This window comes from Aulostomus chinensis, chromosome 15 (genome assembly GCF_037954235.1).
Source record: "Aulostomus chinensis isolate RoL2024-O1b breed Wild chromosome 15, RoL_Achi_v1.0, whole genome shotgun sequence".
NCBI lineage: Eukaryota > Metazoa > Chordata > Actinopteri > Syngnathiformes > Aulostomidae > Aulostomus > Aulostomus chinensis.
Window position 1 is genome coordinate 10,529,445 of NC_141334.1, and position 24,409 is coordinate 10,553,853.

The following is a 24,409-nucleotide window of genomic DNA, read 5'->3' on the forward strand; positions in this document are numbered from 1 at the left end:
AAGAATCTGATGGTCTTCAAAAGCTGAGTCTGAGTTGAAACACGGAGACGGGACACAAGCCTTCTGCTGCAATCGACTAACCAGGTTTTGTTTACAAATCTGACCGAGTGGATTTCTGCTACAGAGTTTAAGTTTCGAATCAGATGTGTCTTTTATTTAATTGTTGCCATAAAGGCACAACTGAATTAAAAAAAAAAAAGAAACTGAATTCTTAAAATTTGAGATATTTGTATGAATGTTAGCCATTGGACTATGACAGTGGGTCATTATTTGCTTTGGGTTAAAGTGTTAACTACTGTAACCACACACACACACACACACACGGCTGCTAAGCATCCCTGGATGGTTGATGTTCTTCCTGAGAAAGATGGAGACCAGCTGGGATCTGTTCTGATTATGCATGTGCAATTGAACTTTTATTGCCTCTCAGCCCAGTGGAAAAACACACACACACACACACAGATACAGATGCCTGCCTTCTACCTCTGCTGATGATCCATGAGCCGCCACTGCTGAGTGTTTCCTGTGTGGGATCAACCTCCTGCCCTGCTGATGAGCTGAACATCACTGAGAAGCAGCATGACGCTCGTGTTTGACTGAGCTCAACACTCTGTAACACACACACACACACACACACACACACACACATGCAGGATGTGTCCAAGAGCTAGTTAGTATTGAACAGATTCTGGAGGTGGAAGTCATTCAGAGAGAGGTTGAACTGATCTGTCTTCGAAAGCAGCAGTGATCTAGACAGCTGTTATATATTTATCTGTTCTTTTATTCGTATGGTCCTACTTTTGTGAACCTGACACTTTGAAAAACTAATTTCTAACTGTTTTTTTTTTTTTTTTTTTTCATGAAATTGGTCCACTTCAGCCCAGGTGTGTTACCTGGAGAGATCTAAAGATGTTCAGGTTTTATTGCTCTGAGAAAGCGAGCCATCGTCTTACATTGGGCTGCGGTTCTGAACATTTTGATGTGAAATCCCTCAATACTACATGATACAATAACCTCTAAAGCTGAATTTAAGAAAACGTCGCAAAATTGAGAAAATAAAATTGACCTGAGGACGTTGACCACCGGCGAATCTAGAGGTGTTCTCATGGGTTTGATATAAAGTAAATACATCATATTTCTGATCTCTATGACTCTATTTTTAAGTTAAAATATTTATATAAATCCCCAAGTTCAACAGCCTTTTTTCTTTTCTTTTCTTTTTTTTTGGTGAACCAACCGAATACAATATGGTCTCCCGGAGACCAAGCAAATCTTTGAGTCTGTATTTGATTGCGCCTGCACAGAGATGTATTTGGACGTCGTCCCTCTGAACCGCTGACAGCAGCAGGCTGGAGGCATAAATCATGCTTTTCATTCATGTGTGTATCCATTTCCTGTTACCCTGATGTCCCAGGAACACCTTGAGAGAATGTCCTTCACATGTACCACGAGATTTTGAAGGTCAAAGTTCATCGGGATGGTATTTCTAGTTGCTTGATGTGTTGCTATTTTTGTTGAGAAGTCGTGAGATTTTGGATGTTTAACCTTTTGTTTTTATTTGGTTTAAAATCACTACCCAACACATGTTCCATTGTGAGCGGAGACTCTATGCAGACACACACACACACACACCAGATACTTATGAAGGCTCTCTATACACCAAGATGGACAGCAGAGTTTCCAAGCAACCGCACTAACGCAGGAAGAGAACGGTGTAATAGTGCTGCAGGGTGCTGTTTGCATATCCCCTCCTCAACCCCCCCTCCTCTCCAGCCTGATTGAACTTCAGTCAGGGGTGATTTCTCTGCTTTGACACCAGACATGTAAAGGTGTCAGGAGGTGATGTGTGATCATGATCTTGTGTTAAGGCGGCCAGCACCTGGGTCACTCTGCTTCTGGTTTAAATCTCCAATTCAAGACAATTTGCCCTTTTTGAAGGGAACTGAGGTGGACAGAGACTGAAAGTGTTGACAGACGTTCGCTAGGAGTGCTTTCACTGATCAAGAGTAAAAGATTGCAGGTCTGGGGCTCTTACCATCATGCTGTGCCTGGAGACCTCGGTGCGTCAGGTGCTTTGGCTAATAATTGATAGATGTGGTGGGGTCACAGCTGGCCGCCTGCCCTCCGCACACCGCTGCAAGCATTGTGAAGGGACGATCTCTCTCAAATCCTGCCATCCGAGGCCGCTTCTCGGGTACCATGACTTGTTTATTTGCCCTTTTGACCTTTCTCTCCTTCGTCTACGGGGCCGCGAAGCCTAACGCCGGTTTAAAAACATGGGGACGTTTTAATAAGCTGCCGTATCCAGGTGACAAGGCTTTTCTCTACGACACCTTCCCCGAAGACTTCATATGGGCGGTGGGCACGGCGGCCTACCAGGTGGAGGGCGCGTTCGAGAAGGACGGCAAGGGGCTCTCCATATGGGACACTTTTACGCGCGGGGGGAACCGAAAGGCCACGGGGGACGTGGGCAGCGACAGCTACCACAACATCCACGCCGACATAAGGGCCATCAACCAGCTCGGGGTCAGCCACTACAGGTTCTCCTTGTCCTGGTCCCGGATATTTCCCAACGGTACCCGCGGGAGCTACAACGAAGTGGGCACCAACTACTACCGGACCCTCATCAAGAGACTGAAAGAGATCCGGGTGCAGCCAGTGGTCACCCTCTACCACTGGGACCTGCCGGACCAGCTCCAGCAGACCCTCGGGGGCTGGAGCAACCCTGAGCTGATAGGGATCTTCAAGGATTACGCGGATTTCTGTTTCCAGACATTTGGGAAAGATGTGAAGTATTGGATCACCATCGATAACCCGTTTGTGGTGGCGCGGCACGGCTACGGGACAGGAGTGGTGGCTCCCGGGATAAAGAACGACCCGGATCTCCCGTTTACGGTTGGACACAATCTTCTCAAGGTGAGCGGATCTGTGTGCTTTATTATTGCAATGAATTATTATTTATCATCTCGTCTAGTCTCTTTTTCACTTAAAATATCGTATATATATCACCCACATGTGCAGGGCAGAAGGGCCCTTTGCAGGGGTCGATGTCGTCACGCATTGTGATTTCTATGACTGATTGAGGTCCAATTTTTTGTTTTGCTATAGGTTGTAAGACAGAAGTTTCGGTCCAAGAGTGAAATAGTTTGAAAGAAATACAGTGTAAAAAAAAAGAACATCACAATCTGTGGTTTAAGACAGATTTCGAGTCTAAGTATCATCTTTTTAAGAGGGTCACACTCGCTGTTGTTGAAATCTTTTCTTTTTAGTATATTGTTTTGTTCAGGTGTCCTATTAGGTCTAGTTAGTTTGTGTCTTTCCTCCATCACCTCTGTGTCTTCCCTCCATCACCCCTCTGTCTTCCCTCCATCACCCCTCTGTCTTCCCTCCATCACCTCTGTCTTCCCTCCATCCCCTCTCTGTCTTCCCTCCATCACCTCTGTCTTTCCTCCATCACCTCTGTGTCTTCCCTCCATCACCCCTCTGTCTTCCCTCCATCACCTCTGTCTTCCCTCCATCCCCTCTCTGTCTTCCCTCCATCACCTCTGTCTTTCCTCCATCACCTCTCTGTCTTCCCTCCATCACCTCTGTCTTCCCTCCATCCCCTCTCTGTCTTCCCTCCATCACCTCTGTCTTTCCTCCATCACCTCTCTGTCTTTCCTCCATCCCTTCTCTGTCTTCCCTCCATCACCTCTGTCTTCCCTCCAGGCTCATGCAGCTGCCTGGCATCTCTACAACCGTCAGTACCGACCCTGGCAACAGGGGAAGCTCTCCATGGCATTGGCCTCTCACTGGATCAAACCCAGCCGCACCCGCCTTGAGAGCCTGTGGGAGTGCCAGTGCTCCCTGGACCACGTCCTGGGCTGGTTTGCCCGGCCCCTTTTCACAGATGGAGACTACCCTCCCTGCATGAAGGCAAGGCTGGGCTCACGGCTACCCTCCTTCACCCAGGAGGAGAGGGAACATGTGAGGGGCACGGCAGACTTCTTTGCCCTCTCTCACGGAGCAGCACTCAGCTTCCAGCTCATCAACGACAGCTTGAAGTTTGGGCAGCAGGAAGATTTGGACCTGAGGATGCTCCTCTACTGGGTCAATGCCGAGTACGACAAGCCGCCAATCTTTGTGGTGCAGAGTGGCTGGTGGGTCGACATGTCTGGAAGTGATGCTCTCGTGTGCTGTCCTGTGGTTCTGGTGTTGTGATCATGTCTTGTCTCCGCTGCTGCTAAACACAGGTACGTCCTGGGCAACACCAAGACCGAAGACCCAAAACACATGTACTACCTGAAGAGGTTCATCGCAGAGGCACTGAAATGTGAGGGATGACACAACTGAAGTTGGGAGGAAATAAGTAGATGTCCTTATTTTGAGTTTTTGTGGGGTGTGTGTGTGTGTGTGTGTGTGTGTGTGGGCAGCGATTGTCATCGATGGAGTGAATGTGATTGGATACACAGCCTGGTCTCTGATAGACGGCTTTGAGTGGCACAGAGAGTACGGGATACGACGGGGTCTTTACTACGTCGACTTCAACACTCTGGACATGAAGAGGGAGCCAAAGACTTCAGCCACCTTCTACAGGTGCCTGTGTGTAATGTTATGAGCTTGGTTTTGATGGGGTTTATGTTTTTGGGTGATAGTACTGCTGCAGATCTGGAGTTAACCCTTCACGCAGTAAGTGTTTGATTTATTGCTACACTGATTTATACAAGATTATCTCATAACATAACACATAACATCCACATCATGATCGAGATTAGTAATACAAATTTGTCATATCTGTCAGCAGAATGACAAGGAAACAAGCCTTTAAATAGCTCGATTTTTGAATGGAGTTTGGTACAAGGAGACAATTTAGCTTCTCCACGAGCGCCTGTTTTCAGCACCCTGTTGTCTTCCCTCTTCACTTTTCTCCTCAGGTGTGTCGATGGTTGACCTGCAAAATATAAGACAGCTGAGCAAATGCATTCAGCAACAAGCACAATAGTACAAAAAGAACTAAAACCACAGTGAAACTAGCTTCTTTTTTTTAGAGAGAGAGAGAGAGAGAGAGAAAACGCAGCTTAAGTAGGTTACTACGTTTAAAATTGAAACGTAAGGAAATGAGCGGGAGCAAACCTGGTTTGTTCTGTCGAGGCTCAGTAGGCAACATGGTGACCTGCTCCTTTTTGGATGTAAAGCACTCATTCTAAGCTCATAGAAACACAACGGTTCTTATATTTAAGTGAAAGTTATGAATATTATATTCAATTTCAAGAACCCTCTAAAAACTACACACCGTCCCTTTAATTTGTTTTAAAGTTTTTTAATCACATATAAAAAAAAGTTAAATCTGCATTATTCAGAGAGGAAGTATTATTAGACATTCATATGAGGGATATGAACTCTGTCTATTCCAAAAGTAATTGCCATCTTTTGACAAAGTGTAAACAAACATTTCGATGATACACATCATTGACTGCTTAATCTGGCGTTAAATCCAAACACAAGGACCAAATTATTACACGACATCAACCGATCTGTTATCTACATGTTAGAATTTGATATAAAACTAGATTTTACATTTCGGATTACATCATGACACTGCCACGGTTGTAGTTTTGGTCTTTTTAGGGCTTTTATGATAAAACCAGGCACAAATAAAGTTGTCTCAGGAGTTCCACAGCTCGTCCTGAAGTGACAATTATTCATTCTTCCTCAAGAAACGTCATCCAGAGAAAAGGATTCCCTGAACTCCCGGAAAACAGACCGGCGCAAGGAGTCTTCCCGTGTGATTTTGTCTGGGGGGTTTCTGCCAATTCCATACAGGTTTGTAGTTGTGCATGCAGGCTGAGAGAGGAGGAGGGGGAGGAGGGGGAAGGATAGGGGAGTCACAGAGGGTGAAGTGTGCCAAGTGCAGAGGTCAGATGATAAGGAACAAGAATACTTCCTGAGAAAACGAGCAACTTGAGAGAACATTAACTGTTTTCACTGTAGTTCAGAGATTCAGTGACTTCTGTTAATATTCAGTTAACAAATGGGACATCCACGTCCTCCAGCGTGTGGTATTGATGAACTCATCGTTCTCCCTGGCCATATTTATTATTCATTCACCCTCTACTTTATTGTTGCAATCAAGGAAATTGAAAGGTGATGCTCGAACCTCTCCCCTCCATGTTCAAGTTCCATCATATTTGCCGCAGCATTTGGAAGCGTTGACACACAGCACAGTTTTAAGCCAGTTGCCCCATTTGGCTCCTTATTTACGTCTGTGTCAAGTAAACGGAGTGTTAGAGGGTGAGAAAGTGAGTTGGCATCTGGGCTGGGTTTTTTTATGTCCTAGGTGGAGACCACTCCCAGCCAGTTTGCAGACCCCAGCGTTTATCTGTGGAACATCTCCAATAACGGAGAGCTGATGAGGCTGGAAGGCTTCAGCGCTCCGCCGTTACATCGAACCACACACTGCGCCGATTACGCCACCATCCAACAACAGGTGGGTCCTTGATGGCCTTGAAAAATAAAAGGTTGCTGTGCTGTTTTTCTAGTTCTCTCTGTACTTTGAATCCTTAATGAGTGTATTTTATTAATGAAACAGTGTTTTGTACCGCTGTTTTTGTCTGTCCGTTGCTAAGCATGATATATTTTAAAGCTGCGGTGGTGCTTTGAGAAAAATAAAATTAGATTAAAAAAAAAAGTTAGTACTGTTGAGAAAGAGGGCTGCAGAATTTTCTTGTCCTTTTTGTCAGTTCTTTTAGATTCATCATAAAAGCAGTGATAATGTCTCTTCTGCTTTAGGTGGATGAAATCCAGCAGGTGGGTGTGACCCACTTCCACTTCTCACTGAACTGGTCAGCCGTGGTGCCCTCAGGTGATGTAGCTCACCCTAACAACACCCTGCTGGGCTACTACCGATGCTTCACCCGCCAGCTGCTCCAGGCTAACGTCACGCCCGTGGTCACTCTGTGGCACCACACGCGTCTACGCAGCAGCCTGCCGGCGCCGCTGGACGCTGCCAACAGGTGGCTGAACAGGTGGGTGATGCTTCTTGAAATATTGGGAATATGCATCGGTTTTTTTTCATGAAGTCTTTTTGGAGGATTTAGTGCAACATTCATGTCTAAAAATGCCATATCGCAATGTTAGATTTAGATAACACTTTCCTCCACAGTAAACCAAACCATTCACATCAACCTCTTGCTGGATGAAGTCTAATGTTAAACTTCCATGTGATGAATAGAAAAATAAAATCATGCCTTGGACCTCCACTCCAGGGACACCCCGGAGGCTTTTGCAGACTATGCCAGGCTCTGTTACCGAGAACTGGGTGCTTATGTGAAGATGTGGATCACGCTGAATGAGCCCAATGATGAGATGGTGAGCTACCAGGAAGGTCATCAGATGCTGCGGGCGCACGCTCTGGCCTGGCACGCCTACGACCGCGAGTTCAGACACGCACAGGGAGGACAGGTCCGTGGTTATTATCGTCACATGAGCTGTTCTGAATGTTGACATCCTCCATGTGGAGACACGAGCAAAGATTAAATCTCTGCTTAGGTAGTTTGTTGGATGTTTCTTCATGGTTCTTGCTGCTTTTCTACTTTTGTTTCTTCCAAGTAAATAACGTTGTGCAGTAGAGGAATTCATCTTGGCAACATCATGTCTCAAACAGTAAACAGCGTGACTGTAAAGGCTGTAAAGGTGAATGGCTTCAGAGTCAACAGGAGACTAAAACGTTCTGCTGTTTCTCAGGTGTCTCTGGTGTTGCACATGGACTGGGTGGAACCAGCCTTTTCATTCAGCCGTGAAGACGTGGAACCAGCTAAAAGGGTTCTGGATTTCCGAGTCGGCTGGTTTGCAGAACCGATCTTTGGGAGCGGGAACTACCCACTGGGAATGAGGAGCTGGCTACGACAGCTCAACTCACTGGAGTACAAATACTTCATTTTTACGTCTTACATTGTACAGCGATAAAATCCAGCATGTTGCATTTCTTAAAGTTCCCTTTGATATTTTGCTACAAAAATTTTATTTTTAAAATTTTTTTTTTCATTTACAGTTTGATTTCCTCTGTTTGTATGCAGCCTTCCAGTGTTCAACGAGGAGGACAGACAGCTGGTCAAAGGGACGTATGACTTCTTTGCCATCAGCCACTTCAGCACCGAACTGGTGACTCACGCCAAAGAAGACCCGTAAGATGAAACCATGAACATAGAGAGAGAGAGAGAGAGAGAGAGACACACACACACACACATACACACACACACACACACACACACACACACACACACACACACACTCCTGGACTGTCTGTGTGTCCGCAGCTACACCTACCGAGCCATGCTGGAGGTCCAACACATGATAGACACCACATGGATCATGTCTCCCAGACCTGTGGTGCCCTGGGGTCTGAGGAAAGCCCTCAACTGGGTGGGACTGGAGGGACCTGGTTGTGGTGCAGTCTTGAGTTATCTCGTTTGTTCTTGTGGAGGATTGAACAGTGACCTTTGCTTTTGAAATACTGTATATTCCTAACTGATTAAAGTCTGAAATTATAGTCCTCTCATCAGATTTTCATTTTGAAAATCTATCGGAATACATTATCATAGAATAACAGTTTAAGGTTAATGTCTTTAAAAAGAAGGTAATAGAGGTGCTGGATCCACAATCAATGATTCAGTCAATGATGGAGGCACTTGACCCCAATATGGTTTTTCTGTGTAAGGTGAGGGAGCACTACTGTGATGTTCCTGTCTATGTGATGGCCAACGGGGTCCAGGAAGACCCGGCACGCTTCAAAGACAGTCTACGTGTCTACTACCAGTACAACTACATCAACGAGGCGCTCAAAGGTCAGACCCAATCTCTGTATTCCTACTTCCCTCGTAGGATTTGTTCTTCTCATCACACAGCCTCGTCAGAGTTTAAACATTAAACAGAAATTTAGGTCAGCCACCCCTCAAAACTCTGCCACCTCAGAACACACACAAATATAAACAGACACACACTCGACTTGCTGAGTCAGTGTTCGCGGTGTATGAGGTAACGTGCCAAGACACGACCTCGACTAAACTCTGAAACCACGGTGTGCGCATCAGTCGCACAGCAAAGCAACAGCAAAGGCTTTTCTATATATGTGCTGGGAATGTAATATATTAAGTTTATGTTACTATACTACTACTACTATACTTGATAAGCTATCAGCTAAAACTCAAAAGTACACAATACTTTCCTCATTTGCAGTAATGTGTGTAATAATTACAGTAGCCGCATTCCTCAACTGCTTTCTTTTACTACTTTTGGGGGACGTTTATGTCGGTCCTGAGAGCTCAATACGCTGTAACTTAAGGAAACACAATGAAATATCTTAATTTATGTGACAACAAGTCAAGATATGTTAAGTTTAGATATACATGGGTGTGTGTATATTATGGTGGTCACAAACAAAGCTCATTTTCCTGGTCACAAACCACCGAATCAAGAGTGTAAAAGAAATTGATAACAAACAAATCTGTCGGTGTTCATCGCCTCAGTGTCGTCTAACAAAGCAGTGTTTTATAAATCGTTCTCATGAGTGTTTTTTTCCTTTCGTTTTCTTGTGTTTTGTCTATTTGCATGTGCGTTCTTCAGTGTCAGTGTGTTCAGCTGTCACTGCATATTTTCAGCCTGAATACAGAACCTTTATACTTTAGTTTTATTCTTCTACTGAATCTCACGTTGTGTACCCCCCAGCGTACACTCTGGACAGGGTCAATCTGAAGGGGTACTTCGCGTACGCCCTGAGTGACCACAGGGACCCGGGTTTCGGTCTGTACGGTCAGGTCCACGAGGAGGTCATCGTCAAAGCCTCTCTCTCCAACTATCGCAACATCATCCAGCACAACGGCTTCCCCATTCAGGGAGCGCCGCCGCAGCAGTGTCCCAGGGTGCCCCAGCCCTGCCTGGGCTGCCACGTGCTGGTCAAGGGGCCAGTGGTGGGCTTCCTGACCCTGGTGGGTTCAGGCATGCTGATCACGCTGGGCCTCATCATCTACTACACAGCCAAGAGACACAAGGACTGCTACTGATGACTGTGAACGAGCGCATTGTCCAGCTGGCTACATGTCAACTTTAAATTATTGCTTGAACTAACTGTTGATAAAGTGAATAACACAGTGATCCAATTGTGTAAAAGTTCCTGAAAAACTACATTTGCACACAATAAATGTAGAAGAAATGTCTATAAATGTTAAATGTAAAAGACTCAAATGTGCGGTTAGAAAATTGTAGAATGACAAGAAGCTAATTAGCTAATGGCTAAATCCAGGATTTAAGCTACTCAGATACTGTGCATTGCATGAAGACTGGAGAAAAAACTGGATGATGATGAGGTCTGACTGCTGCCAGTTAAGCTTTGAAATAAATAAAGCACCTCGGAAACCTTATTTCAGTTATATAATACTTCAAATACACAACCATTAATACTTTGAAAAATACCGTAACTACAAAATACTGCAATTCTCCAAAAATGACGACATGTTTTGACAAGTTACAAATAATCAGCTTCTGAGGATTTTGTCGATGACTGAGCGGGTTCCACTCTTCAGAGGGTGAAGGCCTTGTCTTCTTTCTATTTTTCAGAGACCTGTTGCACTCCACCAGGCTGCTGAAGCGTCTTCATGTAAGTGGGGTTATCTGAGGGAAACCTGCATCTGTGGGATGCCGGAACACCTCAAAAGGCTTTTAACATATTTGTCCTGCAGCTTGTTTGGAGCAGATTAGGCGTAATGGATATTTGTTTATCTCTTATTAGCAATTTAGCATGAACAAGCAGGTTGAAAACAATTTCAGCTATGGAACAAGCATAGCGTTTCATCCATCTGGTTCTCTCCCTTGTTTGTCTCCACTGTTTATTAAAAGCGAAACAGAAAAGCAAGTCTGTAAAAGCAGCGAGTGCACTCCTCCGTAGAATCAGCGTTCCAAAGGGTTCAGAGACGTTTTTACCAGTAACATTTCATGATTTCTCAATTCTTCCTGTCAGGGAAAATTCTACTTATCTCAAATTTTAGAACATTTCCAGGTTCTTCGTGACACTCAGGCGGTGTTCACTTGTCGAGCGACGTGTGCCTGCACAGCAGGATCCTGTTACTTCATATGTTTAGGATAACAAAGTCCATGTTTGGTCGAATGTCAACACAGCAACTCGATCTTTTTAACCAATCTAAACAATTTATTGTGATGATGCAGATTCTTTCATTATTTCAAAACCTTCGACAGCAACTATCAAAACTTTCACACTAGTGGAGCAACAATTCAGGGTTCAGTGTTTGCAGTCGCAATCCAGGATGTTCATAATCCGGTCTGAAAGGGGGGGAGTCAGTGAGGGCTTTAAATCTTAGTCGGAGTCAGAACATCATGGCGTCCAGGCCGTCCTCCATGAACTTCTTATAGATGGCCATGAACTTGGCTGTGAAAGCCTCCAGGTGGTAGATGGCTTTGCTGCCCAGCTGCAGTCTGTGTTCATAGTACGCCGCCATGTGTGCCACCTCGGTCTTCAGCTGGCCGTCGCAGTTGCTCAGCAGCTCTCGTACCAGACCCTGCAAGAGGATCAGGTCAGGCTGTTCAACCATCGAGTGCTCGTTACAGCGAGGGGAGGAGTTGTAGTAACAAAGTACCTTCATAATAATGTCTGGAGGGATGCAGTGAGTCAGCAGCTCGTACAGTCGCGCTCGGACCTCCAACAGCCTGCAACATAGAAAAACAAAATTAGCGAAATAAGTCCTGTGAAATATTCTTTTAAATGATCACCCACGTGATAAATAGTGTACTGTTGTTTAATCACCTTTGTCCCCCGAAGTGCAGTCCGTCTAGCTTTGCTCTAAAACATTCATATAAAATACTGGAGCTGATAAAAAAGAGGTGTGTAGTACTAGTACTACAATATCTGGTGGTGATTTAGAGTAACACGACATGGGAGCTAACGAGAAAAAGAAGACCCTAATCATGCAGTATTTGGGGGGGAAAAAAATAACATTTTAAAGTATTTGTATGAAACATATGAGGCAATAAAAACAGGTTCTATATTTCAAGTCCAGTTCTAAAATGTTACTGAAAGCTGACTTTTGCAGATAAACAGTTAATATGAGGTGAATACTGGACAACAGGAAAGCAAATGTTCTCCATGTATTCAGGAGTCCCCTCAACCATTGTGAGTGTTGTTCTTGTTTCTGCTGCCCCCAAGTGGTCACTGATGGAAACCCTAACCCTGTTCATACCACTGTTGACAAGCTTGGAGTCTTTACCAGTAGGTGCAACACAAAAAACAGAGGAAAACAGGAGTGACTTTGGGGTAGAACTGCTGCTTCAAAACAGTCTTGCCCACTGGAACGTTGCTGTTATTAACCGATTATCATTGGCCGAGTATTTGAGACATAAAAATCCCTTCTGTTTTTTGGTGTTCTTTTGTTTTCAAAGTCCCTGTTGCTGCTTGAAACAACAAACTCCGAGCTACCATGCGAGTAGCAACCTACACACTAAAAAAAACAAAGTTCTGATGAAGTTTTGCAACCTAAAATAAGGCCGATCATTTCAGTGAATACCTAGACGATTTAAAACCAATATGAGGTGAATCACTATCGCCTCTGGAGGTACAAAATGGTGTCAGGAGATAGGAGGGACCAGTGCTCGCTAGCATCGACAACCCTCTACTCTCTCTCTCTGGAGCTCTTACCTCTGAGGGCTCTGCTGGCTGACGATGGTATTGGCTGTTTCTCTGAGGTAGACCTCCCAGTCCGTCTCTGGGACATCTTGGTCCACTGAGAATGGGTACCTGGTGAGGGTTAAATAAGCACAGCATTGACAGTTGCATGCTCACATGTGTTCCACAGTTGGGAAGAATAATGAAGGATTGTGCAAACTCACTGCTGCACTCTGCAGGCCTCACACATCAAAATGGCTTTCCGAAGGTTGCGACCAGACTTGTCGCTGATTTGTTTGGCCAGTTCAGGCGGGAGGATCAGACCCTCCTTTTTACAGACGGATGTAAGAACACTGCAGACCTGTCAAACCGCAAAAAATAGGGATAAAGTAAGAGTGAAAATGATGTGACGACAATGACCTCAAACGTGCGAACATTTTCAGATCAAATTCTGGACTGAACCTCTTCCGTGCTGGGCAGAGGAACTCTGATGGCCAGACAACGGCTCCGAATTGGACCGATGACTTTGGAAGTGGAGTTAGAGCAGAGGATGAGACGGCAGGTGGCCATGTACTTCTCCATCGTCCGACGCAAAGCGTGCTGGGCATCCTTCGTGAGCCGGTCCACTTCTGTTAGCAACACCACTGAGAATGAGAAATGTTTAAACATTTTATTATAAAATGTTCCACAGAAAACATGAATTTACATTGTCTAAATTGTTTATACACAAACTATACAATTATAGGACAAAACCTTGATGTAGAAAAGTTGCTCTAAAACACGACCTGACCTTTCAGGATAAACAGATTCTCATGAGTGCGAGTGGTTCCTACCTTTGAAGTCTCTCTGGGTGCTCGACTGAATCTGCTGAGACTGAGCCACGGTTTTAATCAGCTCCTGGATCACAACGCGGTCCTGGTTTCCTGCATCACTTTTCATCACAGAACAGAAACACTTAAACTAATCAAAGACGTAGCAGTAATTCCAACGTGCATCTGAGTAAATGTATTTTACCTCGGGTTGACTTCCAAGTGGTAGTTACTGGCTATAGTGTTGATCTCGATTTTCTTCTTTGAGGGAGCCTGGCAACAGAAGACACTATTTTATGTACATTATTGGGTTGCGTATGATTCACTGTCATTAGCAGAACTGCAGCCGGTGGGTCCAGTGACTTCTTCAATACTGGCAGTCTCACCACGATGGTCTGGTGTTCGATACGCAGCTTCTCTACACCAGCTCCATACAGCTCCCTCAGTAGACACATGATTCGTGTCTTCTTCCCTGCACCCGAGGGGCCGTACACCAACAGGTGCGGGAAGTCGCCACATGAAACCTGAAATAAATGACATTGAGTGATTAGCTCAAGTATGCTGAGCGAAATACACACCTTTACTTGCCTGTAATAACTTTGTAACTAATGATTACTCTCTAAATCAATAATTTGTTGTTCTCACATTAGGGACATTACACATTTTTTTACATTTTCCAAGCAAACCTGAAAGCTTTGATTGAATACGATGGCTATTTTCCCAAGATTCTTGCCTTTCATAAATCAAATATCAACTGCAGTTCTGCTGAGCTTGATATCAGCATCATCACGGCCAAGCTAGCGAGATCATGTGCTACAATAATAAACCTGCCTTGCCCGGTTTGCCTATCACGAGAATTAAACAATATCTACAAGCAAATGACGGGTTCCACATAGTTCCCGCAGTGAATACCTTCAGCCAGTAAGGTAAACTGACAAATGGTGAGCCTTGTGTTTCATTCTACGCAGCTTCTGATTGAGATGCTAACGCCTAGCCTGCATCAAGTTTCTCCTACCAGGTTTTTCAGTTGAGTTGCTTGCTCTTTATGATGGTCCAGTTTCCCGAGGGAAGTCGGTCGATATTTGTCCACCCACAAACTCATTTCGCTGTGAATTTAAAAACTGTTTCTGTCCGTGTTGACAGCAGGCTGTCACTGGCTAATCTCCCGCGAAATAATATTCGCACGACCCGCGCTGCTACTTCCGCCTGATCTATGGAGACTCGAATAGGCCAAAACACCTGAGCTAAACGGTACACGTCCGCCTCCGTAAACCACAAAAACTGTAAGTGCAATAAAATTAATAATAAAAAGCCTTTTCATGCTTTTATCGGTTAGAGTGGAAAAGAAGCACCTCGTTATGTAATAATGGCCACGGAAATGACACACAGTTGAGCAGAGGACTGAAGCTTTTGTTTTTTAAATCAGTTACTTGCAAACTTTATTGCCCGAGTGTGAGTTTTTCAATAAAGTTGTTCGTGCAAATGATACACAGCATTTCTACAACAAACCTTTATTAAATTACTGTGTAAAGTTTGTAACAGATATTTCCTTAAAGATGTGTACACTTACATAAATATAAATAATCAAACAAGGTTCATACACAGACGCATTTGGCCAGCAGCATTTTAGTCCCAAAGAAAATTTAAAAAATAATCTTAACACACATATATTTAGATTTTTCAGTTGAACACAGAAACATGTGAAAATTTTAAAAATGGATTTTCTCTGTTTATTTTTAAAAGTCGACCCACCCTGTGTTCTACATCCAGCAGGAAGCTAATTTGTAGAAAGCTGAACATCCTAATGGACATGGGGGACGACTGACATGTTCCTCAGCAGCCAGGCTGAGGTGACTGAGGTGTCTGCAGACATCATGCGTTTTGAATTTCACCTTAAACGTATTAGTCCAATATATTTGGTATTAATTATTTCCCCCTTTCTTTTGTCAGATTGGTTCGTGATGTCTCAATCTACCTGTCCTATTGCACCGTGTCTGCCTCGCTCTCCCCTTTACTTTGAACTGCTTTTCTTAAGGCAGGTAACCATACGTCTGACGGACAGGAATGTGATATATGGAGGAGCGTGTCTCCGCAGGTTGGCGTTGCTCACACTGAAGTACATGTCTGACTAAAATTAATGTGCATCCATCATCACAGCTCCATTGTAGGACGGTTTAACATCTGGAGCTGATGAGGGTGCCATGTGAAGTAACTTTTCTAAATGTTTAATGAAGTTGTGTAAGTCACATATGTTAGAGTTACGCACGTGAATAAGTGTATTTTTATAAATTAATCTTCTAATATCTACGAATAGTAACTTCCCTTCCATATTTAGGAGTGGGAAAGCATTTCGAATGGCCTATTCACCCCAAAATATGGCCTAATAACATTAAGCCTCCATCTTGACCAGATCTCATCCCTCCAAGACCTTGAGGGTCAAACAGGTCTTGACAGGTAGATTCATGTCCTCAAGGTTAACATTCAAGCAGCAGGTCTTCACTTCTGACCAAAGGCATTCTCTCCAAAACACAAGGTTCAATATTTGCCAGCCAAGCTGAGGAATTCCACGGTCCATCTTCAGCTTTGTAGGCTGCTTCTTGTTGTTTATGGCTCCCTGGCAAATTTGCTTTAGTCAGAAATAGAAAAGTATGAACACTGAGAGAATTCAATGTTTAAAGCATTACCTCATATGTTGTTGAGGAATGTGCTTCCCAGGTGAAAAATCCTTTGCCTCAAGCTGAAAATGAAGAATGGGGAGGGGGAAAGGGTTGGGGGTTGGCGGCATAGACCTTGCATTTGGACATTTGTATGTAGATGAAGGTTTTTATTTGCTCAATTCCACAAGAGAAGTTTGTGTTGCCTTTGTTTTTATGTTTTTATTTTCTCTCTCACAAGCAAAATAACAGTGTCCAACGCTCTCTGTCTCTCTCTCTCTCTTTTTCTCTTTCTCTCTCACTCGCTCACTTGTGGGCATGCGTGTGCATGCACATGCACACGCACACGCACACATACGCAGCACAGACACCTGCCTGTGGAAGTCCCGGCCTTCTTGCTGAGGTAATGTAGGAGGGAAAACGCATTCCTCACCCCTGTCTCTTTTCTCCCCTCCCCTTACAGCATTTCATCCTCTCGGACGTAAACTGGCTCTGTCTGTATTACTGGTGTCATGCTGCATATATGCATTGTGTCGCGCTGGCGGGATACTTGTGTTGCGTCTCAGGTTCTACACACTGCTGCGTTGGATGTGCTCTTGGACGTCTGGTATGTTTGAATCTTAATGGGTTCCTTTACAGCATCCCGTAGTTGCTAAGATGGATTTCGTAAAAATGTATTCAAGTACAGTAGAGTTGTTTTCCACAGCCTACACGCTGTGAACAATATCTCTTTGTTTCTGTGTGTACTGATGAATTGAATTCCTGTCGGAAAGGATTTTAATTTTACATGTGCATCCTATCTGTGTTTATTATACAAATGAGATTAATTTTTAACTCTTATATTAGAGGACCAAAACTCTGCCTGGATGACAAACAAAATAGCCATCATCAAAGTATCTGAAAAATAAAATAATTGCCTTACCTTCATTTTTTTCCTTGAGGCAATACTTTGGCAATGATGCCAGTACAGTTAAATGCCTGTAGTCGATCCTTGTCCTCCCTGGTCCAGGAGTGACTGCACGGGCCTGTGTGAACACATTTTTTAGCAAAAAGGCAAACAGAAGACACTTAAATATGCATGCTTCTACTTTTTTTTTCTTTTTAAAAGTAGGATTTATTATGGTTAACTGTTATTTAGTTACAAGACAAAGAAATTAATAATCATCATCATCATCATCATCAATAATACATTCATGAAAAGATTTTGAAGCAAGGAATATTCCCCTGCATCATAGCCTAAACTGTATTTGCATCATAAGTCATATAAATGAAATAAAATTTAAAAAAAAATACGAATAAAAACATAAAATGATCATAAGAATAAAGGGTAAAACAATGCATAGAGGACTGCCAAAAATTGAAACCCACACTCTGCTTATGCTCTTTATTGTGTGTGGATGAGTGAACTGGTTTGGCTGAAATGTTTCCTTCTTTCTTTCTTTCAACTCTTCAGGAGGCACCAATGCGGGTCCGACTCTCCGTGTCATCCGCTTCATTCTTCAGCTGTTAACTGATCAAACCAACGCTCCGCTCACCAAACTGTAACAGACTTAACCAATGAGGACTGGTTCTCAGGTGATGCATGAAGGTCCAGTAGCTGCCCTGCCTGGTCCGCAGCACCCTCACCCTCAGGCTGTGGGTGCCTCTTTGGGTCACCTCCAAGGTCAAGTTCCCTTCCTGACATTAGCCTCCAACAGCAAAGAGGAAGTCATGTCTCAACCTGCTCCTCTGCTGCACTGTTCTCCAGGTCCTGTGGGCAGTCATGTTCAAGGCGTTACAGCGATGACGCTACAGACGGGAAATGGCGCCCCCTGTGGCCCCACTGGGCTCCACTCAGAGCTGAGCAGAGAGAGTCTGGATGCAGCTGTGGGGGTATCACACCTGGACTGTACAGCAGCAGATGATGTGAAAGACTGTGGAGCCACATTACCTCAGCAGCATGGAGAAACCTCCCCTCCTGGTGAGGCTCCTTCTGTCTTCTCGGCCCCAGAAAACAGCTGCATTCCCCACCGGTCAACATCTGCATCAGAGGACGGTTCAATGGATTTGCGAAGAATAATAAAACACAAGCCGAGCGCCATTATATTCTGTAGCACTGACAGCCAGGTGGTCTTTGCCTCTGAGAGCTTTGCTGAGTCTTCCTCATCAACAGATGAAGAAGCTGGCAGACACGAGGAGGACGACTCTGCGGAGGCCTTACAATTTGAGGAATTCCTGGTCAGTCGTCACCGCAGAAACTTGAGCAGCAACAGGAAGTGCTTGAGGAAGAGACAGGATGCCCGGCCTAATAGCACTTCTGGCTGGCAGAATTGCACCAGCAAGGGCAAACCTGAGTTCACAGGTAGCGCTGAGGAAGAGGATACACCACAGAACAATGGGAAACAGGTAAGACAAACACGGCAGGAGGGAAGCGATAACAAAGACAGACACACAGGTTTCTCCAGGCTGTGTTGAGCTGCCAAAGTCAATAGCTGCATGCTTGTTACATTTTCCACAACAAACATTTTCTTGGCAGTGTAGGAAAACGACAGGTGCTGCCTATTAAGTTAACAATGGCTCATCATTAACCATAGCTATGCTTACAATGACATGTCAAAATGACTAATTGTCCACGTCTGTGAGTATGATTACTGCCACTAGGGGGCAGCAAATAGTTACAGCATATTTTCTCAGTGTAGATTTTGCTTGTCCTTTTCCAGCTGAATTAGTGACAATGTTGATTTTGTTCATTTTTAGAAACTCTGACACCCAGGTGGTAGTGGAGAGTCTCTGCACACTCATTCATCCTTCTCACAACTTTACTGAACAAGCAAACCTGTTATGCGTTGTTCAGTAAAGACATTGTTGTGGTGCAGTAGTGCACAAGTTAAATGTGAGAGGAATTTGAAATAGCCTGTTTTATCCATAATTACCACAAAAGATAAAAATAGTGGTAAGTTCACCTTAAAATGCATTTGCCGAAGGCTGTTTGTGAACTAATGGGATAAAGGTCAATAATGCATGGATCTCTCTCTCTCTCTCTCTCTCTCTCTCTCTCTCTCTCTCTCTCTCTCTCTCTCTCTCTCTGGATCTGGAGGTTCTGTTTATGAGTAAAAGAGGGAATCTGAAAAGGTTGTATTGGCTGTTATATCTTCAGTCGTAAATTCTTCTCTCTCTCTATCTCGCCCCATGCTGGCATCTCCATCTCCCAGCATGTGTGCCAGTAGGCGTCCCTTAGTGTGAGCGTTCTCCTGACTATGTTCTCACACCTGTCAGATCGGCCCTTAGCCACGGGCACGTTCCCACAACAAGCCGCTGGCACACTACACCCTGTTTTCCTCTCCTGGCTTAAAATGAAAGGATTTATACTCCCCATGTTCCTTTTGTGATGTCGTTCTTTTGACCGAGTCGCTTTTAAAGTCACTTATTTGACCAATGCTCATTTGAATACCTGTTAAGTCCAAGAGGCCCCAAAGTGGTTCCACATTCTTGAAATATCTTGGCTGCGGCAGTTTTGTCACACTCCACAATTTGGATAACAGCCTTGTCTAATGGAAGGATTTCAAGACATTATGGTCAGATGACAAGTTAGATCAGTGCATTTAAAGTAGAGGAAGTCTTAAAAGCTTGTCTGTAATGTTCCACCAAGTCCATGTTGTATACATGCCTTCGCTGAATATCCAACAGTTTGATCTGGAGTGTTTATCTTCTTGTTCCACTACATAGTCCACTGGTGAGCCAACTGTATAGTCCATGAGTAAGCCCACTATCAGTCCACAACATTGTCCACTATCAAGTCCTATACACAGTTCAGTATGAAGTCCACTACATAGTCCACTCTCAAGTCCACCACAAAATCCATTATCCAGTCAACCATCAAATCCAAGTCCATGTTCACTATAAGGTCTTATTTAGTCCACTCACAAGCTCTCGACATAGTCGATTACATAGTTCACTGTCTGGTCCACTAAAATTGCGCTACCGAGTCAGTTAGCAAGTTCACTAAAGAGTCCTTTATCTAGTTGTGAATGACAGCACAAGAACGTTAATTCTGTTCATTGATTTGAATCATGTTGTGGTATCAGTCACAACAGCGGCTGAGGCCGGAATCAGCCTGCATCTCTGACCACGTTTGTACGCAGAACTCCTCCAGATTGGTTTATCACATCTCAAACTACAGTCGCTGCCTCAGTATAGACCAGCGATTTCCTGTTTCTACATGTTTGTATTTTGTGGATTGTTGTGTTTGTGATTCAAGAGGCAGATAACATGTCTGAGCTTAAAATTATAGAAGGACATGTTGCGTTTGGAACAGTGCATTCGCGTTTTTAACCTTTGTCTACACTAAGAATTGAGCTTTGATAATCTTAGTCATCATGGGCAAGTTCTTGAGGATAGACGAGCTGTTTACACGTGTTCTAGTAATAGGCATCGAAAGACAGTTCAGACACATAATGAAATGCTCTTGAGGCAGAGATACTGGAGTGCATTAAAAGTGTTATCCTCAGTAGGCAGTTTATAGAGAAGCCATTAACATTTCATGAGCTTTGAGAAAACTCTGTCGCTGAGAACACTCAGTGCGCATTTGTGTTCACATTGCCACATCTCTGTGCCACTCTGTGTGTGTGTTTGCTCATGTTTTCAGTCACTCACATCTCTGAAAAGCCTCCCTTCCCTGTGTTCTCCCCTCACCCCGTGCCTGTTTCCCCATAGTGAAGGTAAAAATAGCACCCTGGTGCACATAGACAGCCCTCTGTGTCCCTGTGTGTTGGAATCTGTAGACGTGGGGGCCGTAACACGCAGGAAATGGCTTTCCCGCCAAGCAGTTACTGCAGATATTTTTCAAACTGGTCAACATGATGAGTATTGGGTATGAGAGCGGACAGAAGGGTGTGTTTGGGTTTTTTGTGTGTGTGTGTGGATCGGCGTGTAGGGGGAGGCTGTTGAGGCCGCACTTGTGTGTGTGCATGTGTGAATGAGTGTGAGGGGGCTGTTTTTGGAGTTCCTCAAAGGGGCCCTATGTGCTGCTATCAGCCTCTGGGACTCTGGGATTGGCAGCGGAGCCCAGAAACAAAGCTGTTTGTTCATTTCCTGGAAGGCCAGTGAACAAGTGTCTCAGTCACAGTCCGTGACCAATGGGTGGAAAGCAAAAGGGAGGGGAAGGCAGGGTGTGTGCATGAGTGTTTCTGTAGAACATAGACACATGTTGTAGCACAAAGCTACATTGCTGCTTCTATAAGCTGAAAACCAACATGCTCTTCAGAAGCATCTATTTGTGTCTTTGGCTTTAGTGTTTCTCACCCATTAGTTGCTGCTGCATGACATCAGGGCTGTCCAAAGTGGAGCCTTGGGACCGAGTTTGGCTAGACTTTTTTTTTAAAATATGCAGGATCCTTAATTAAATAAGTACTTTTTTTTAAGAATTCGATTTGGTGGCAGAGTGACATTTGCAGGGTGTAAATTTTGCAAGAGTGAAATAAGAAAAAAAAAAGGGGGGGGGCACCAAAGACGATGATACACAGACAAAAAAGGCACAATATGTGTTTGATTTTGGTCCACAGCCCACCATTTATCTAAAGTTTTGACCTGCCAAGTGAAAAGGTTTTGGGCACCCCTGCTGTACAATAACCTCACAGAGATGGTGTCACCACCACAGGTTGTAAAAACACCAGGAGGCCCAGCAGCAGCAAAGGTAATGAAGGTAATGATTTGGGTTCAGGAGACTTGTCTGAGGTCTGAGTGCGAGGTTAACCCCGGGAGTTTTAACCGTGAGTGATATTCACCTGCGTGTGTGTTCAGGCTTCTTCATGCGAGTCCATGATCCTGCTGATGAAGAAGCTGGATCAGCTCAGTGACCAGATCCAGGAAGTCCAAAACCCCTCACACTCAGACGCTGCTAATGTCGACCAGGAGGAGCCGAGCACAACGGTAAGACGCGTTAAATCACAGTTCACGGTGCTTTAATAGGAATGATAAATAAAAAATGACTAACCGATAAAAAGATGAAGGAACAATCAAAGAGCAACAATCAAGGAACAACAAAAAGCCTCATAGTGGTGAACTGATTTACAGGAATGAACCAACAGTACTGATATAGAGTTTCATACAGTTATGCTTTTATTTTGACATTTCATGTTATGCTCTTCAATGTGTGTGTATGTATATGTGATCTCACACACACACACACACACACACACACACACGTTAGTCTCTACTGAGGAAAAAGGTTGCCAGGCTTGCTGTCTCTATTTAATTTGTGGTCAGTTCATTAAGAATTATAGTTTGAATGTTCTCCAAACCTGTTGTTTTTCCACTATTAGACCTTTTATAAATCAGGTTGTTGTGACTCATCTGGCATCTACCTGGAAACAACTTTAATCCCCCTGAAACCTCAGATAGTGAGTGCTGAGGTCATTCTAGCTGACTGTTAATTCTAAAGTGTTATTTAATAGGAATCTCTGGAGGAAGGACAGTCGGCGGACACCCTCTGTGCTGAGCTCCTTTGGTCTCGCTTCATTCCAGCTGCCTCATTATGCTTACCAAGTGTAAATCTGGCAACCTCAAATAGCTCTTAAACCAACAGCACACAACATCAGGAATTCTTATAAAAATCTGCATTTAATCAAGCTAATCTTTATCAAACTGTCTGGCAAGCCAGGAGGGCAGCAGTAAAGCAGATACTTCAGCCTTGTGTGTCTCACGTTCTTGTGTGTTTTTAATGTGCGGTGACAATGGGCTGCTCGTATTGAGTGTTGGGGAAGCTACTGTGAGCTTTGCAAGCTCACAGTAGCATGCAAACCAAACGCTAGGTTTGCAAGCTACCATATACTTCATAATGTAAGAGCCAGGCTAGAGAAACTTCTAGTTTGGTTACTGGATTTTAAAAACAATCAACTGGTCGAAATACACTGAACAAAAATAGGAACTTTTGTTTTTGCTCCCTGTTTTCATGATTGAATCTAAAATGTCTTCTGGCCTCAAAAGATCCATCCACCTGACAGGTGTGGCGTGCTAGCATGCTAATTAAACTGCGTGTGCAGGTCGCAGTAAAAGGAGTAACGTGCAGTTTTCTCATGCTACATAACTTTTGAGGGAGCATTAAAATGGCTTGCAAACATGACAATTCAGTCTTCTCGCTCTCATGCTGATGAAAGCTTGAGTGAAATGGAAATCACTGAACAAAATTTTGCTGTAAACCGAGTGATCTGAATCTAAGTGACTCATTTTCAAGTATATTTAAAAAAAAACACGATAAACCCTAAAATGCCTCTGTATTGCTCGTCCGAAGTAATTCAGTGTAAAAGTTATTTGAAAAATGTCACTGGCACCATGTTTTTAGCCTCACGGTTGATGCCATGTCACGGCTGGCAGCTACAGGCCACAGTGAACCGTGAGGCTAAAGACACGGCGTCACCTGACCTGCCTGCAGCATGTGGGTGAGTAGAGAATAACCACATTTTCATTTTTTGGGTGAACTATCCTTTTAACAGGCCAGCGCTCTTAGGATGACAGTAAAATATTCTTGAGACATTAAGGTGCCTATGGTGCATCTCCACTATTACTTTCACTTCAGTGCAATCCATTAACAACATGTAGAACACACACTCATTCTGATTATTTTTTAATTTATTCCTCTCTCATAACTGCCTTGGTGATCCCCTTACTTTCATCTAGCGCCATCTTCAGGTCAAATGTCCTGTACTTTAGTTGAAGCCCAAAATAGCTGCAAATGTATTCACACTGACCTCATCTGTAGGTCCAAGTTGATGTTAAGTTGGGTAAATATTAGCACGTGAACATACTAAGTTAAGATCCATGGTAAACATTTCATCTGCTAAACATTAGCAATGTCATTGTAAACACAGCGCGGTGACATTTGACCTTTAGACTCTCTGTCTTGTTTTCAGATAAACTGAACTTTCACTGAATTTTCTTCTGTTCCAAAAAAAAAGAGTTGGCAAAATAAATCCAAACAAAATCGACTGAAACTGAGAGAAACAGATATATGGATTGAGATCAATTCACCAATTCTTCATTTGACCTGTACTTGTTTTGGGGACACAGTGTCCTTGACGTTATCTAACTGAGACATCATGGTTAGAAAATTAGCAACAACATCATACCATCTCTATGATGCAAACACCAGAGTCCAGAGGGGAATTTTCTACACAGACGTGCATTGTTGAGAGGAAAACTATCTCTCCGAGCATGCATGCATGTGTGGATCTGATTCTTGAGATGAAAATGTTCCATCTACAGGAGACCATGCTATTCCTTTTCACTTTCGCTTACACATATTAACAGACATGTAGTCAGCTGGA

The 24,409-nt window shown here is 43.8% G+C and overlaps 2 protein-coding genes and 1 long non-coding RNA gene across 3 annotated transcripts; 1 reads left to right on the forward strand and 2 right to left on the reverse strand.

Moving 5' to 3' along the window:
* The first annotated feature begins 1,655 nt into the window (after positions 1-1,655).
* On the forward strand, positions 1,656-10,366 carry kl (klotho). The gene is made up of 13 exons (XM_086226957.1): positions 1,656-2,916; positions 3,709-4,139; positions 4,233-4,312; positions 4,413-4,575; positions 5,697-5,802; positions 6,317-6,466; positions 6,769-7,004; positions 7,245-7,440; positions 7,723-7,901; positions 8,055-8,162; positions 8,295-8,400; positions 8,696-8,822; positions 9,703-10,366. Exons 1-13 carry the CDS (start codon positions 2,200-2,202, stop codon positions 10,035-10,037), a joined length of 2,934 nt encoding a protein of 977 aa, XP_086083083.1. The 5' UTR covers positions 1,656-2,199; the 3' UTR covers positions 10,038-10,366.
* Positions 10,367-10,965: 599 nt separating this feature from the next.
* rfc3 (replication factor C (activator 1) 3) lies at positions 10,966-14,663 on the reverse strand. The gene is made up of 9 exons (XM_086226958.1): positions 14,471-14,663; positions 13,842-13,979; positions 13,661-13,728; positions 13,480-13,577; positions 13,109-13,290; positions 12,871-13,007; positions 12,680-12,778; positions 11,625-11,694; positions 10,966-11,546 (listed from the first exon to the last, which is right to left on the reverse strand). The coding sequence occupies exons 1-9, from the start codon at positions 14,555-14,557 to the stop codon at positions 11,355-11,357; spliced, it is 1,071 nt and encodes a 356-aa protein (XP_086083084.1). The 5' UTR covers positions 14,558-14,663; the 3' UTR covers positions 10,966-11,354.
* A 1,312-nt stretch (positions 14,664-15,975) lies between these two features.
* LOC147248648 (uncharacterized) lies at positions 15,976-18,100 on the reverse strand. The gene is made up of 3 exons (XR_015119548.1): positions 17,478-18,100; positions 17,032-17,134; positions 15,976-16,081 (listed from the first exon to the last, which is right to left on the reverse strand). It is a non-coding gene; the product is annotated as an uncharacterized LOC147248648 (long non-coding RNA).
* Positions 18,101-24,409: the final 6,309 nt, after the last annotated feature.

What these genes read in the sequence shown, in the direction of transcription:
- rfc3 (XM_086226958.1), bottom strand. Translation starts at nt 14,557, where the DNA reads ATGAGTTTGTGGGTGGACAAATATCGACCGACTTCCCTCGGGAAACTG. An exon ending in GAGGCCTGCAGAGTGCAGCA is followed by an intron (nt 12,779 to 12,870) that starts GTGAGTTTGCAC and finishes AACCCTCACCAG; the next exon opens with GTACCCATTCTCAGTGGACC. An exon ending in CTCCAGACATTATTATGAAG is followed by an intron (nt 11,547 to 11,624) that starts GTACTTTGTTAC and finishes ATCCTCTTGCAG; the next exon opens with GGTCTGGTACGAGAGCTGCT.
- kl (XM_086226957.1), top strand. Translation starts at nt 2,200, where the DNA reads ATGACTTGTTTATTTGCCCTTTTGACCTTTCTCTCCTTCGTCTACGGG. An exon ending in TTTGTGGTGCAGAGTGGCTG is followed by an intron (nt 4,140 to 4,232) that starts GTGGGTCGACAT and finishes TGCTAAACACAG; the next exon opens with GTACGTCCTGGGCAACACCA. An exon ending in TGAGGAAAGCCCTCAACTGG is followed by an intron (nt 8,401 to 8,695) that starts GTGGGACTGGAG and finishes TTTCTGTGTAAG; the next exon opens with GTGAGGGAGCACTACTGTGA.